Source organism: Pinus tabuliformis, chromosome 7 (assembly GCF_031772625.1).
Source record: "Pinus tabuliformis cultivar Carrire ecotype Pingquan chromosome 7, CPIR1, whole genome shotgun sequence".
Taxonomy (NCBI): Eukaryota; Viridiplantae; Streptophyta; class Pinopsida; order Pinales; family Pinaceae; genus Pinus; species Pinus tabuliformis.
The window spans coordinates 1783772936-1783785957 of NC_142293.1; the positions used below are offsets into that span (position 1 = coordinate 1783772936).

The 13022-nt window shown below is 38.3% G+C and overlaps 1 protein-coding gene across 4 annotated transcripts in view; it reads left to right on the forward strand.

The window, feature by feature from the left end:
- LOC149255493 (uncharacterized) overlaps positions 1–13022 on the forward strand; it is a 152724-nt gene that overhangs the window by 66387 nt on the left and 73315 nt on the right. For all 4 annotated transcript variants that reach the window (XM_089460497.1, XM_089460500.1, XM_089460498.1 and 1 more), the window contains one exon: positions 7142–7225. In XM_089460497.1, coding sequence (XP_089316623.1) covers positions 7142–7225 — 84 coding nt within the window. The remainder of the gene's footprint in view (positions 1–7141; positions 7226–13022) is intronic.

Sequence of the window (13022 nt, forward strand, 5' to 3'; positions counted from 1 at the left end):
ACAGGAGTAGCCTAGGTAGGTGGTGTCACCTCCTCCTCCTGTTGCTCCTCTTCCTCCTCTTCCCCTTCCACTACCTTCTGCTCTAACCAATCAACGACAAACTCCATGAGAGGCCTCTCAGCCTCAACTCTCCATGCAACAATGGTGTCAATCACATCTAATGAGATGGCCTCCATATCAAGTGTCCTCTCAAATTGCCTCACCCACAATCGAAGATTGTAGTAGACGTAGACCATGTCATTAAGTTGCTAGGACTCCAACCTGTACAAGGGTCATAAAATAATAATTATAAAAAATATTATTTAATGAATTCAAAAAATTATTTGGAAATTTGGAATATTTTAAGTTTTAACTTGTTGCGCTTCTTGGTGTGTATTTTTTCAAATACACTCCAGTTGCTCTCGCATCTTGAGGAGCTACATGTTTGGCTGAGCACTCGAATGGCAAGCCTTCGCAGATTGGGTACTTTGCCACCATAGCTTCTCCACTATGCATCTACAACAAAATTACAAATAAGATAAACATAAGAAATAATGAAATTTGAAAGTTGAAGCAAAGTAGGAAGTTCTGAATTTGAAGAGACAATGAAATTTGAAACAAACTAAAACATACTTGGCATTTTATTCTTCTTATCAAACACAACCATGTCAAAGCTAAATGTGCCACCTGCCATCCTGTATATCTCCATTTCTTTGGAGATTTCTGCATGTTTTGTTGGAGATGGCACTGTCCTCTGAACATAGGTGAAGAATCCATCCATGACCTCAACATCAAATAAGAATCCACAGGGGTAAGCAAATGTGGGGTTCAAGTAGATCCATGTAGCATGAATGGGACAATGGAGTGTGTTGTTCCATTGTTCATCAATCACTTCCCATAGGAGGAGTTGTTTCTAAAACCCCTCATTTCCCTTATCATCATAATAGGTCCGAATGGGTTCTTTGGCCCTGCCCATGGCCTCATACAAGTAGCCCATTGTGGGCTTGTAACCATCAACTAATCAAAGAACCTTTACCAAAGGTTCAGTAATGCTGCACACCTCCTGCATTCACGCCCAAAAGCTTTCTTAGTATGAAACTAATTTGCATATGGCCTCTCCCTCCGGTTTGTGGCTAAATGCCAAAACACGCCACTCATCTGAAAGAAACATTCTCTTTACATCCCACATAGAATTCAAGAGGGATTGAAGAGATATGAAACTGGTGGCAAACTGTGTAAAGGCGGGGCACACCAACTCCTTGTTGTTAGTGAATGCTTCATCAAATGAAGCACAAATGCATGATTATATATCAATTTTGTAATGCTTTTTGATGAGTCAACAATATCATTGACAAAAAGAAATTTTCCTATGTCCTCCAACATCAAATCAATGCAATGCACAACACAAGGTGTCCAAAATAAGGTAGGATGTCTCTTCATAAGCATCTTGCCAGCATCAACATAATTTGCAGCATTGTCCATTATGACTTGGACAACATGCTCTGGACTCACCTCCAAAATAAACACATCCAACAAATCACATAATAATCATGCATCTTTGATATGTGCAGCTGCATCAACAAATTTCATAAACATTGTCCCCTTGGGACAATTAACCAAGAAGTTTATAAGGCTTCTACCCTTTTGATCGGTCCAACCATCTGACATCACAGTGCATCCTGTGTGTGCCCATGATGCTCTTAACTCCTCCAATCTCTTGGTGCAGTCAACCTTTTCATTTTGAAGAATGTGGCCTCTAAGGTCATCATAACAAGAGACTTTGTACCCTGGGCCAACAATTGCAATAGCATCAACAAGCTGGAAAAATGGATTATTCCTTGCAACACTGAAAGGAATATCACTCCAAAGAAGAAACTTGGCCAATAACTTGTCAGGTTCTTTTTTTTTTTTTTTTTAATAATTGAAGAGATAGATGATTGTGAACCAGGCGTGGTTCTATGAACAAAATATGATGAGGTAGCTATAGGGTTAGTTATAGATACTAATGCTGAAGTAGAACTAGTGCCACTCTCATATTCACCTCCTAACACTCTACTCCCTGCTAGTTGATTCTTTAGAGTTGACTTGGACAGTTTGGTTTGCTCTATTTCTTCCAATGATGAGGGATTTTCCGATGATTTCCGGATTTGTATTGGTGCAAAGCCCTACCTCATGTCTAGGGATTTGTGCAAGGTGATACTTCAATTTGTATACCTCCCCTGTCATATGATGCCCACACAACTTGCAAGTCAAGTTTGATTTGTCAAACCCTCCTTTAGGTTCACCAAATTCCCGTAGAGGGTCCAATTTTCTTGGCATGTTTGTCACTTTGTTGAACACTTGAGTTTTAATGTAAGATGAAGTTTGAAGTTGAACCTAGGGCACAAGAAGAATTGCAAGTTAAAAAAATAAAAATAAAATTTACATACAACACATTGAATTTTTGACAAAGAAAAACCTCAACTTAATGCAACAATAATGGAAAAAATGCACATTCAAACCCAAGCAAAAATGATGCAAAAAACTAGGGCACAAGAAGAAATTAAACATAAATCTAACAATCAAGTTTTTGCATTTTTGACTAAAATGAACCCTTTCCACTCTATGCAACAAAAATGAAAAATAAAACTCAATCAAATCCACTCAAAAATCTTTGAAAATCAATGGGTTATAGAAACCCAACCAAAAACAAGAAAAAAACCAAAAAAAAGGGGCCAAATTTGATGCCCATACCTGGAAACCATGCTTTGTTAAAGAAACTTGGTCCAAACTTGAAATTTTTTTGCTTGGGATGCTAAATTCTTTTGCTTTTCTTCTCTCTTGCCCTTGTAGATGACTTCTTCTCCTCCTCAACTCTTAAACTTGCCCACTGTTTGAAAAAAATGACACAAAAAAACCCAAAATCGGCCCTTTAAACGCGCTATTTCTGCCCGTCACGATTTTTTGGATCGGATTGCGATTTTTTTTTTTTTTTCTATTTATATCTTATTCCCGAAAAAATCGTGATTTTTTGCGAATAAAAAAATCGCCGAAAAAAATCGGCGATTAAATCGTTTATGCGAAAAAATTGTGATGTTCACAACACTGATTCTGAAGCATGAACCTATTTGTGTGACATATGACAACCAACCCAAAACGTGGGATACTGGGAATGGGAAAGATGGAGCATGTTATGTTTGGATCATAGTTTTCAAAACCGTTTTGAAAAACCGGTTACCGGTCTAACCGGTCGGTTAGCAAGGCCGCCGGTCTAAACCGGCCAAAAAACCCGGTTGGGAAGGCCATTTCGCCAGTTTTTTGCCCTAACCGGTGAAAACCAGCCGGTTTAGGACGGAACCGGCCGGTTTTAGGCACACCCACCGTAAAGTTAAAAAAGCATGTTTTTTTACTGTGTTTTAGGGGTTTTGGGGGGAAAGTAAGGGTGTTTCAACCTTAACAATGTTGGCAATTAATGGTAATGTTAAATTCTTAAAGTAAAAGTGACATTTCCTTTAATTTTCATTTTCATATTTTTACTTAAATTTTTAACATTACCATGAAATGATTCAGGATGTTTGAGAGTGGTTTCGACCTCATTGGGTTTCATATGGAGAAACTAAAATTTTAGATTTCGCTCAAAATTCAGCAGAGTTAATGGTTTTCAGGATTTCATGGTTTGGGGGTAAACAATAAATGCAATCGGAGCTCCAAATGATAAGCAAAACTCCTGATTTGGATCCCATTGTGTTGGACGATATTGATCCAACATCAGAATGGGTGGAGGAGACTGAAGAACCTGTGTTTGAGGCTGATTTTGATATCGACATGGCTTTAGCGGGGGATGACGCAGATTATGTGGTGGCATCAAAACTAGGATCAGTAGCGGCATCAAGGAAAGGCAAAGAACCAATGGAAAGCACTAGTCATGCAGGTCGACAAACTCGTGCTTCCATTAGGTCCACTTCTATTGTTATTGGTGGCATTGATACTGAGGTTGCAGATCAGGCTGAGGCATCGTCAGACTCTGAACCAGATGATGTCTATGTAGCTCCTAATGATGATCCTGTGTCTAGTAGTGGTGATGAACTTGATGATTGATCATGTGTACACTGTAGACTTGTAGTAGGCCAATGGCCTCATAGCTTGCAGCATTGTTTTTGGACTTTATCGGCCATTTAGAGCCTCATTTCTTATGTATTTTGCTATTTTGTCGATGATATGTATTGCACTCGGTGCCATTTTGATATATTCACCTTTACATGGTATATAAATGAGCAAAATTTTCATATTTTGTCTCTATTGGCTTGGAATCATGGTTTAGAATCTTAAAAATAGTTTTGTTTCATTAAAAATTAATTATTTAATGTCTTTTTTTAAAACTGGTTCGTTTAGACCAAACCAATCTCAGTTAGACTGGTTCCGGTCGGTAAACCGGTTCATTAGGTGGACCGGTCCGGTCACCGGTTCCAGTTTTAAAAACTATGGTTTGGATTGGGACATGGACACTTTATCTCGATCAAACTTCCCAGTAGAACAACTCTACCCAAGAGTGAGAATGCTTCACTGGGAGATGATGATGACTACCAATGTCACAGAGTTTGTCGAATTTGAATCATGAGGTTTGAAATTTGACGAATCTCAAAAAATAGTTCAGGTTCACTACAAATTCAACTAGGGTTCGATTTGAGTTCACTTTCCTCTTTCAAAATTGACCTTGGGCCTTTGATGAACAATCAAATGTGCCCTACGATAGGTTAAATGATGAATTGCTCATCATTGTCGTTCTGTGCAGGCTCTATGGCCTTGCCGAAACGAAACCCGCTTGAAGAACTGTTGCATTGACCTGCTGCGCGCCCGAAGAAGTGGTGCGTTAGACATTGGACATACAATCAGTTACCTAAGTTGCCGACTGTGAAGTGCAGTTTTAGTTTTTTTATATATATATATATATATATAGGTTTTATATAAACTTTTTATTAGATGTTTTATATATTAAATTTTCACATAAAAATATGAGAATGGGATTAGCATTATTCGAGTATATATATATATATATATATATATATATATATGAATGGGAGTGCTCCTTCAATAAAAAAAATATAATATAATATTTATATAAACTTATTATTAGATATTTTATATATTAAATTTTGTTATAAAAAATATGCTTATGGGATTAGAATTATTCTAAAGTAATTGTGTGTGTATATATATATATATATTCTCGAACCTAATGGCGAACCTCATTTGAATCTTATCAGAAAATTCAAATTCGAATTGAACTTAATTATGGTTGAACTCGAACTCAAACCATGTGACATTGATGACTACCAAGGTGAAACAAGACAAAAGGCATACATTCAAAGCATCATGATTCATTTCTAATTCAACCCATGATCAATACTTTCTTGCCAAATACATTTGGTATTAATGCTTAATATGAAGCAATGAACTGGTGCACTTCATGTGTATCAGGCACCATAATCATCAAATGATTGAGCTCAACATAATGTGGGAGGCATCTGTGGTCAACTATCTGTGGAGGACCCTGAATTTGATCATCAGGGCTGCTGTCTGTGATGGGGATCATCGAAGAAAAAATATCTGATCTAGGTATTCCTAGATATGAGGGGATAACAGTGTTATCTTTCTGTTCTTTGTTTCCTTAGCCATTAAAGGGCACATTGTAGCTGAATGGCCAGTTCCATGTCAAGCTATGCATCCAAATGTTGTGTTTTAAAAGTATAGCACTTTTTATCCATTTATTAGACTTGGACGTCCTCCGTTTTTACCACCAGTAAACTTCCATAGTATGGTGTCTTCTGCTTCTGCGGGATGGAAGAGCCGTCGTACTGCTTGAACGTCTCAGAAAAATAATGGCTTTGATGGAGTAGGGGTATCCATAGAATTGGGAGGCAGTGTGCCTGGAGGTCTAGGGTTTTGAGGTGGCCCAAACTGAAACACAGTGGTGAAATGAAATGATCTGCCTGGGAGTTGCATTGTGTCTGCTATAGCAGATGGAGCAATGACTGCTGTGGGTGTGGGGAGGGTGGCCTGGATGTTGCAACCACAGAATCATTGGAGCTTCAGTTACAATGCTGGAAGTGATCGAGATAACCTTTCCCTTATGCTTGAGGTTTCTCTGAACCAATCACAAAGAGTACACCCTGAGCTTCTGCATATGCCTTTGCTACAATTAAACCAGACATGTGAGAAATTGGAGCAAAGGCATATAGACCAGACACGTGAGAAGATGGACAACTTGTTGATGGATTGTTCTCTTGACTGCATTGACACCTTACAAGCCACTAGGCATCTTCGGACAATGAGATGAACCTTTTTAGAGCTGCTAAAGAGACAGATTCATGAACTAAAAAGTCATTGCACAACCAAATTTTTTGTGCAATATTTGCTTTTATTTATTAAATTTTAGGTAGAGAGGAAAATATATTTATATTTAAAATTTAACTTTTATCCTTATTTCCTAGGCTATTTAGAGGCAAGCATAGATATATAGCTACATATGCAAAATGTCTTATCTTCATTTATTTTATTGCATCTCTTCAAGTTCTGATATATCAGTATATATGTGGCATTTCCAAAACATGTACCTGTTTCAAAAACTGTACCAATTACCATTTTTCGTGTAACATAATTTTTTCTTGATTTTTTTATCTGTAGCTGATGTATGAGGTGCTGCTTAGGCAATCACTAATTTGAATTGTGTAGTCTGTCGGTCATTTCCAAGTCCATGGAAATCAAAGTATACAAAAAGTAATTTCTGTTAATAAAGGAAACTTATCAGTGGATTTTTGCCTTGGTACTCAATATAATTTTGTATGTTAATTTATATCCTTGGCATTTTCTGCCAGTTGAATTTGTCTCTACTCTTTGCAGTATCTCCATGAAAAATAGAACATAAAGAAATCATTCCTGTCAATAAGGGAAACTTGTTAGTGGATATTTACCTTGTACTCCATATGATTTGTATGCTAATTTATATCGTTGGACTTTTCTGCTAGTTATTGTCTATTACTCTGTTTGCAGTATGCATTCTTGATGGATACTCATTGCTGTTCAAGACGTACTACTGCCTATGGCTTAGTGTAGATATGCAGCATGGTTCGCCCTTTTTTACTCAATGGAACTTAATCTAATTGACCTTCATTGTCCTTCACAGGAATCAACTGAAGAGCCCTTGGAGAGTGGCGATGACATTTATTTCCCAGCATTGCATGTTGGTGAGGGGAATACATCAATGATGGTAAGGTTATTTGAATGCTCTTTTCCTGTCAGCAGTGCAGTTTATAAAGTTTAGTGAGGTTATAATCTGAGAAATAGTTTTTTATAAGTTCAAATATCAGACATCAGGTAAGAAGCTAATATTTATTAAATGGTCAGATAGGAATCACTATTCCTGGAATTCAACCCAATAAGACCGTCTCAATAATGGAAGACATGCTATTGGCTTTTGGGTTGGAATTTTTAATGATTGGGAACAGCAGTTGCTAATCTGTTTGGAACTGAGTTTTGAATTGTTCACGACTTACGAGTTGAATGGTTTTACTAGATTAAGTTATATTAAATTAATTTCTGTTCCTTGGCTGGTTTTTTCTGATTAGTTAATGGTTTTGACTTTTATCCTACATTGGCAATGTTTTTCATCCTTTTTGATATGAGCATGTGTGGACTTCTTGCCTGCTTCAACATTCTCCGTTATGCTTCTTGTCACTTGTGTCAAGTTAATAACTTCATCTTAACATATTCCTTGCAGATTCTAGTTTTTTAACTAGCTAAAATCTCTTCTTTGTCACTGCCAAAACCAACCCGTTTTCACTCTATGTTCATTTTATCTCTGATATCTGTCTCTAAGGTATGCTTGTTCCTATCCTTGCATGAGGCAGATTGTAGATGCTTTCTTACACACTTTGGTTCACACTAGAATGAGGATGTACATGTGCAACCTAATACTGAGTATATTTTATACTGGTCATATCTTGAATCATATAGATTAGGACATTAAGTTTTAGGAGTCCTAATAAAGTGAGTTAAGTATTATAGGCAGTGAGTTAAGTATTATAGGTTAACACATCATAAGTAAGATTGGGTCATAAAGTAATAATTTGTCACAAGTTATGTCTTAGGTTGAGAAGCCTTGTCTCTGTCCTCTTTCAACCTCAAATTTTGTTTCCAACATGCCTTATGGCTTTGCTTTTGCACTCATTTTGTACTTAATCTAACTATGTACTTAGCTTTTTTCTTGTTCTTGATAGAGTAGCAAAGGTGTTGAAAATGTAGTGAGCAAGGTCTTCTGTCCTGTGCCTTAGCCATAAAGACCACTAGTTTGTCTTTCTAGTATGAGCGCATCCTCATGCGTTAGACTTCAGTTAGGATGAGTTATTTCCAGTTTATTGGAATAATCATCAAGTTAGCATGTGTAGAGTTGGAGCTTCAGTTAAGTGGAAGGTTTCATCAGTTTGACTACAGAACGAGGTGGTAGTTACAAGTTCAGTTAGAGCGAGTTAGTCTTTAGTCTTTATTGAAGGAAGAACGAGTTAGTCTCCAGTGTTGATTAGAGAGAGAACACGTTAATACTCTAAGTGTTGATTGGAGTAAGGAGAAGAACTCTCAGTAAACTCCAAGCATTGATTGGAGCAAGGACGAGAAGAACTCTCAGTTAGTTTTCAATCAGAACACGAGTACTAAATTTGAACTAGGCCTCCTTGCATGTCTGAATTGGGTCTATAAAGAGGACGAAGGCACACGAATTAAAAAAAGATGTTTTGTGCGGAAAGGTTTGTGACAAGACAAAGCTCATGAGTTTGTGAGAGAGCCTTGATTGTGGAGAACGTAGGAATTGTGTCGTAAGAAATAGGAGGCACAAGTGCGCTAGGATTTAACCATAAATACGGAGATGCAACAGAAATAACACTTCATTTCATTAATATCAAATACTGAACTATCCTTACAAACAAAATGGAAATAAGGCTAGCTTGGGCAATGGTAGCTTGTCTCTTAGAAGAGATGTGGCGGCTACATGCCTCTGAACTGTGTTACAATGAGGCTCAAGGGAGTATTTATTATTGAAAACATGAGAAAGCCCTAGTCAACCAAAATCCTTACCCCAAGAGATGAAACGCCAAGAGCTTGTGGGCCCTGTTGGGGTTAGTTGGGAAACCAACTCCCTAGGGTCATAACTTGGTCATATTATCCCCGTTTGGCGCGTACGATACCCTGTTGGAAAGGCCTCTCCGAGTACGACAGGTTTTGCCTCAGGCCCCTGCCTATGGCTACAGCCTACAGCCTGCAACGAGCCTCAAAAAAACACTGTTTAGGGGGTCAAAATTGCTTTGGAAGTTCGAGATCCAAAAAAACTGCTAAAAATAGTAAATGCTGAAATAAACAAGGAAACAAATGAAACCCACTGGAGGTCTAGGTGGAATAGGTGGGTGGCCACCAATATCCACTTGGATCACAATAATGGAGCAAGATTTCAACATAAATTTAGCATTTAGTCATGGCATAAGCAAAAAGCCTACTTCAAACATACAATATGCAAAATATGAAAGATAAAGCATTAAACTTACAAAATATTCCAAAGAATCATTTTTTTTAATCTTAGAAAAACATCTCCATGCAAAAGACAATCTCCTCAAGAAATTCGTACAATAACAAATCACATCTTGCCTAATGTAGGGAAAGACTAATTCACTCTCTTAGACGAGAAGAGTGAATTTGTGATGATGAAATGAAATGAGGGGGGGCCTCTATATGTTTGAGGCTTATCTCCCTCATTTTTACCATAATACTTGTAAAAGCCTTAATTACAAGTTTAATTTGAGTGTTCCACAAGTGTGAGGTTACAAGCCAACCTCATAGCTCAAAAACATAACAATTAATGCCAAAAATGCCCACAATTGTAGGAGAAAAAACCCCTCCACTATGATGTCATCCTCTAAAGGAGCTCTAAGTGCCATGAGCGTCAAATGTGCTAATGAGTGCTCCATACTCTAAGAAGTAGCTCTAAGGTCATGGCCATGCCTCCAACGTGTCTTCATACCAAGATGCATAATCATAATCTGCTACATCAACCTCTAAAGGGGAAGAGAGGTGACATGGCACCAATCTATTCAAGCTTTGGATTTAAAAAGTGATGTGCAAGTCCTCCCTTGTCATCTCATGGATAACCATCATCATTCGGTCTCCAAAACAAGCAATGCCCATGAAACAATGTCAAGGCGAACTTGGAGGTTGTTAGGATATTCCGACACATAGGATATAGTTAAGTTCAACTTGGTCTAGCTTTACCGTTGTACATATTGTAACTTACAATCCGACAGTCACGATATGTAGTGATCACGGTCACTCTCACCTCGGTATTATCGACACTTGATCCGTGGCTTGACACCCGATTGGTCCATGAGTTCTCGCATGGAGGGTCATTGTTCGTGTAATCCGTGCATGAGAGAAGCTTATGTAAATTTTCATTCTTTGATTAATAAATTGTCTGTACCCACGTTGGGACAACTGTTTCCCTCCTTGCACTCTGAGGGTTTTAACCACGTCAAAAATACTGGTGTATTGATTTGAGATCTGGTTGTGAGCGGTGTCCTTTTGGTATTCTTTCTGAGGAACTTACCCTGTAAATTCCTACAGAGGTGTCCTGGGTTCAACACGTCATCACGTCATTTATAAATAGAACACCAAGTTTCACAGACTCAACGATTCAACATTTAGTTGTACCCCAGAGTGTCAAATACCATGTGGAATCATCATATAACCTAATGCTTTTCTTTGGATGGGCAATGTTGCTTCAAGAAGGTCATATCTACTCTTTGGAATGGGTAATGCAACCTCTAGTATGCTACGAAATGGAGTGTTAATCATATCTCCAAAAGCCTTTGCTGCTATGACAATACCGCTTGACAAAACCTTGCTCAAGATTAAGTGAAATCATTAATCATTAGGGACAATATTAATAACCATAAATGCGTCATAGTGGATAATACTTAATGTCAAGGGCACAATAATACTTCACACAAAGCTCACCTTCGAATGTCTAATGAGATCAAGTTCCGTAAACATGTTACCTCCTTATGTTAGGGATGGTTAGATAGATAACCCTATTAGGTGTTTCCAGCCCTGAACTTCATGCCAAGGTGCCATAGCCAAGTGACCAACTAATGGAGGTCCAACATCCAGAGTGTATATATGTAAGGAGGGAGCAATCATGGAGGCATGAGTTATCCCTTTCCTCAGCCTACTTTTTCCACCCCTTTGGTACTCCTTTTACTTCTTCATGATTTGCTTTGATTTGGGTGCATAACTCAATAGCCCAAGCTTGCTTTTTGAAAATTTTCATTAGCCCTTAATGATGAGTCAATTTATCACTCATTGGGGTGGGGACAATACAAGATGTCCTTTTATGGGTGAAGCATCATTTGCTCGAGGAACTGAGTGGTGGATAATGAGGGGAGTAGAGCTCATGCTAGGCTTTTGCCCATGCGCTAATCAAATGTCACAACCATCTTTTGCGTTTTATCATTTTCTTTCATTATGGTTTTGTTAGAAATCCACGCAACCTATGTCTGGTCTTTGCTCTTAGCTAGAAAACATAAACACATTAGTAGTGCCTAACTTCAAAACTTTTGCATAATGGAAACACACCCCAGGTCTGGTCTATTCTCTTAGCTAGAAAGCATAAACACACTGAAAATGCCTAACTTTAAAACTGTTTCACAACGGAAATTATACCAACAATTAGGTCAATGATAATACACAAGAATTAATGCCCAAAACTTGTTTTATTATCATTCCATTAACAAGAAAACCTAGGGCTCCCATACCAGGGAAAATGGCCCTTTACAATTCCTACAATGCAAATATCAGGTCTATCCTTTGAACAATACCCCAAGGGATGAGGCCAAGTCCCTTGGGCTCTCATTTGCCCAAAATACAATACTTGCAACTCGCAATTTCACTACTATAGCAAACTAGGGATTTAATTAGCCTTCCTTAAATTACCAAAAGAAAATCAACTCACCCGGGCATGATCCTTTAGCCCACGATCTTCTACTGTCCTTGCTGTTAGCCCTTTGGTAACACTACTGTACCTTGATGTTAGCATTTCCTTGCATGCAACAGGCCCAAACAAACTTCTTCTCTCCCTTACTTTTCTCTTTCAAACCCTTGGTTGTCCTTATCTTGTTGTGGTAGAGCTTACCAACCATCTTGCCTTGCTGTACTAGGCCTCGGCTAGGCCTCCCTCGCCACACCAACCTTACTGACAACCCTGACCAAGCCTTTGACTGCCCTATGGCCTTGCGAGTCGCGACCTTCTTTCCTCCTGGGTACATGCTCCTCTCAGTAGTTGCGACTTGATTTCTCCTCGCAATGACCTTTACTAGCCTTCAAACCAGGGCTACACGACTTCCAAAACAAAAGATACTCCACTCCTCGCTATTGTTGCGGCTATACTCTTCTCCAAGGCTTGCTGCCTGCGACTAGGTCCTTTAGCTTCCTTACATAAGAAGAATGTCGTTGTCCTTCATGTCAACTAGCCTGCCCTTTGGCCTTATTTATACTTGTCCAAGGGGTGTGAAACCCCAAGTGGTGTGTCCATTGGCCTTGCTAGCCGACCTAAACCGACTTGATCCTTAAGCCAACTCATAGTAAAATTATAATTATAAATGTTTTTCCTTGGATTCCAAGCCTACTCCTTTGGGTAAAAGCCCCAAACTCAAAACCATAAAACCCCTAGGGGTTTTCCACTCAGAAATGCCTTCCAAGGTACCAAATTTAAACAATGGGTCATTAATCTATGTAATATATGAGTATCAAAGATCTTCAACAGTAATATAATTCTTCAACCACACTTCAACAAGCTAGGGTTGATCCCCAATGAACAGTTGTAATCTATAGTATAGTTCCAATTTTCCAAGTCAATTTTAATAAACAATCAGTCAGTTGTGACTCATGCTAGTACTATCTAATTCTATTGCTATTATACTAATTGACTCACTGTCTATTTTGCTGCCACTGAATGTGTTTGTTGATGAGGG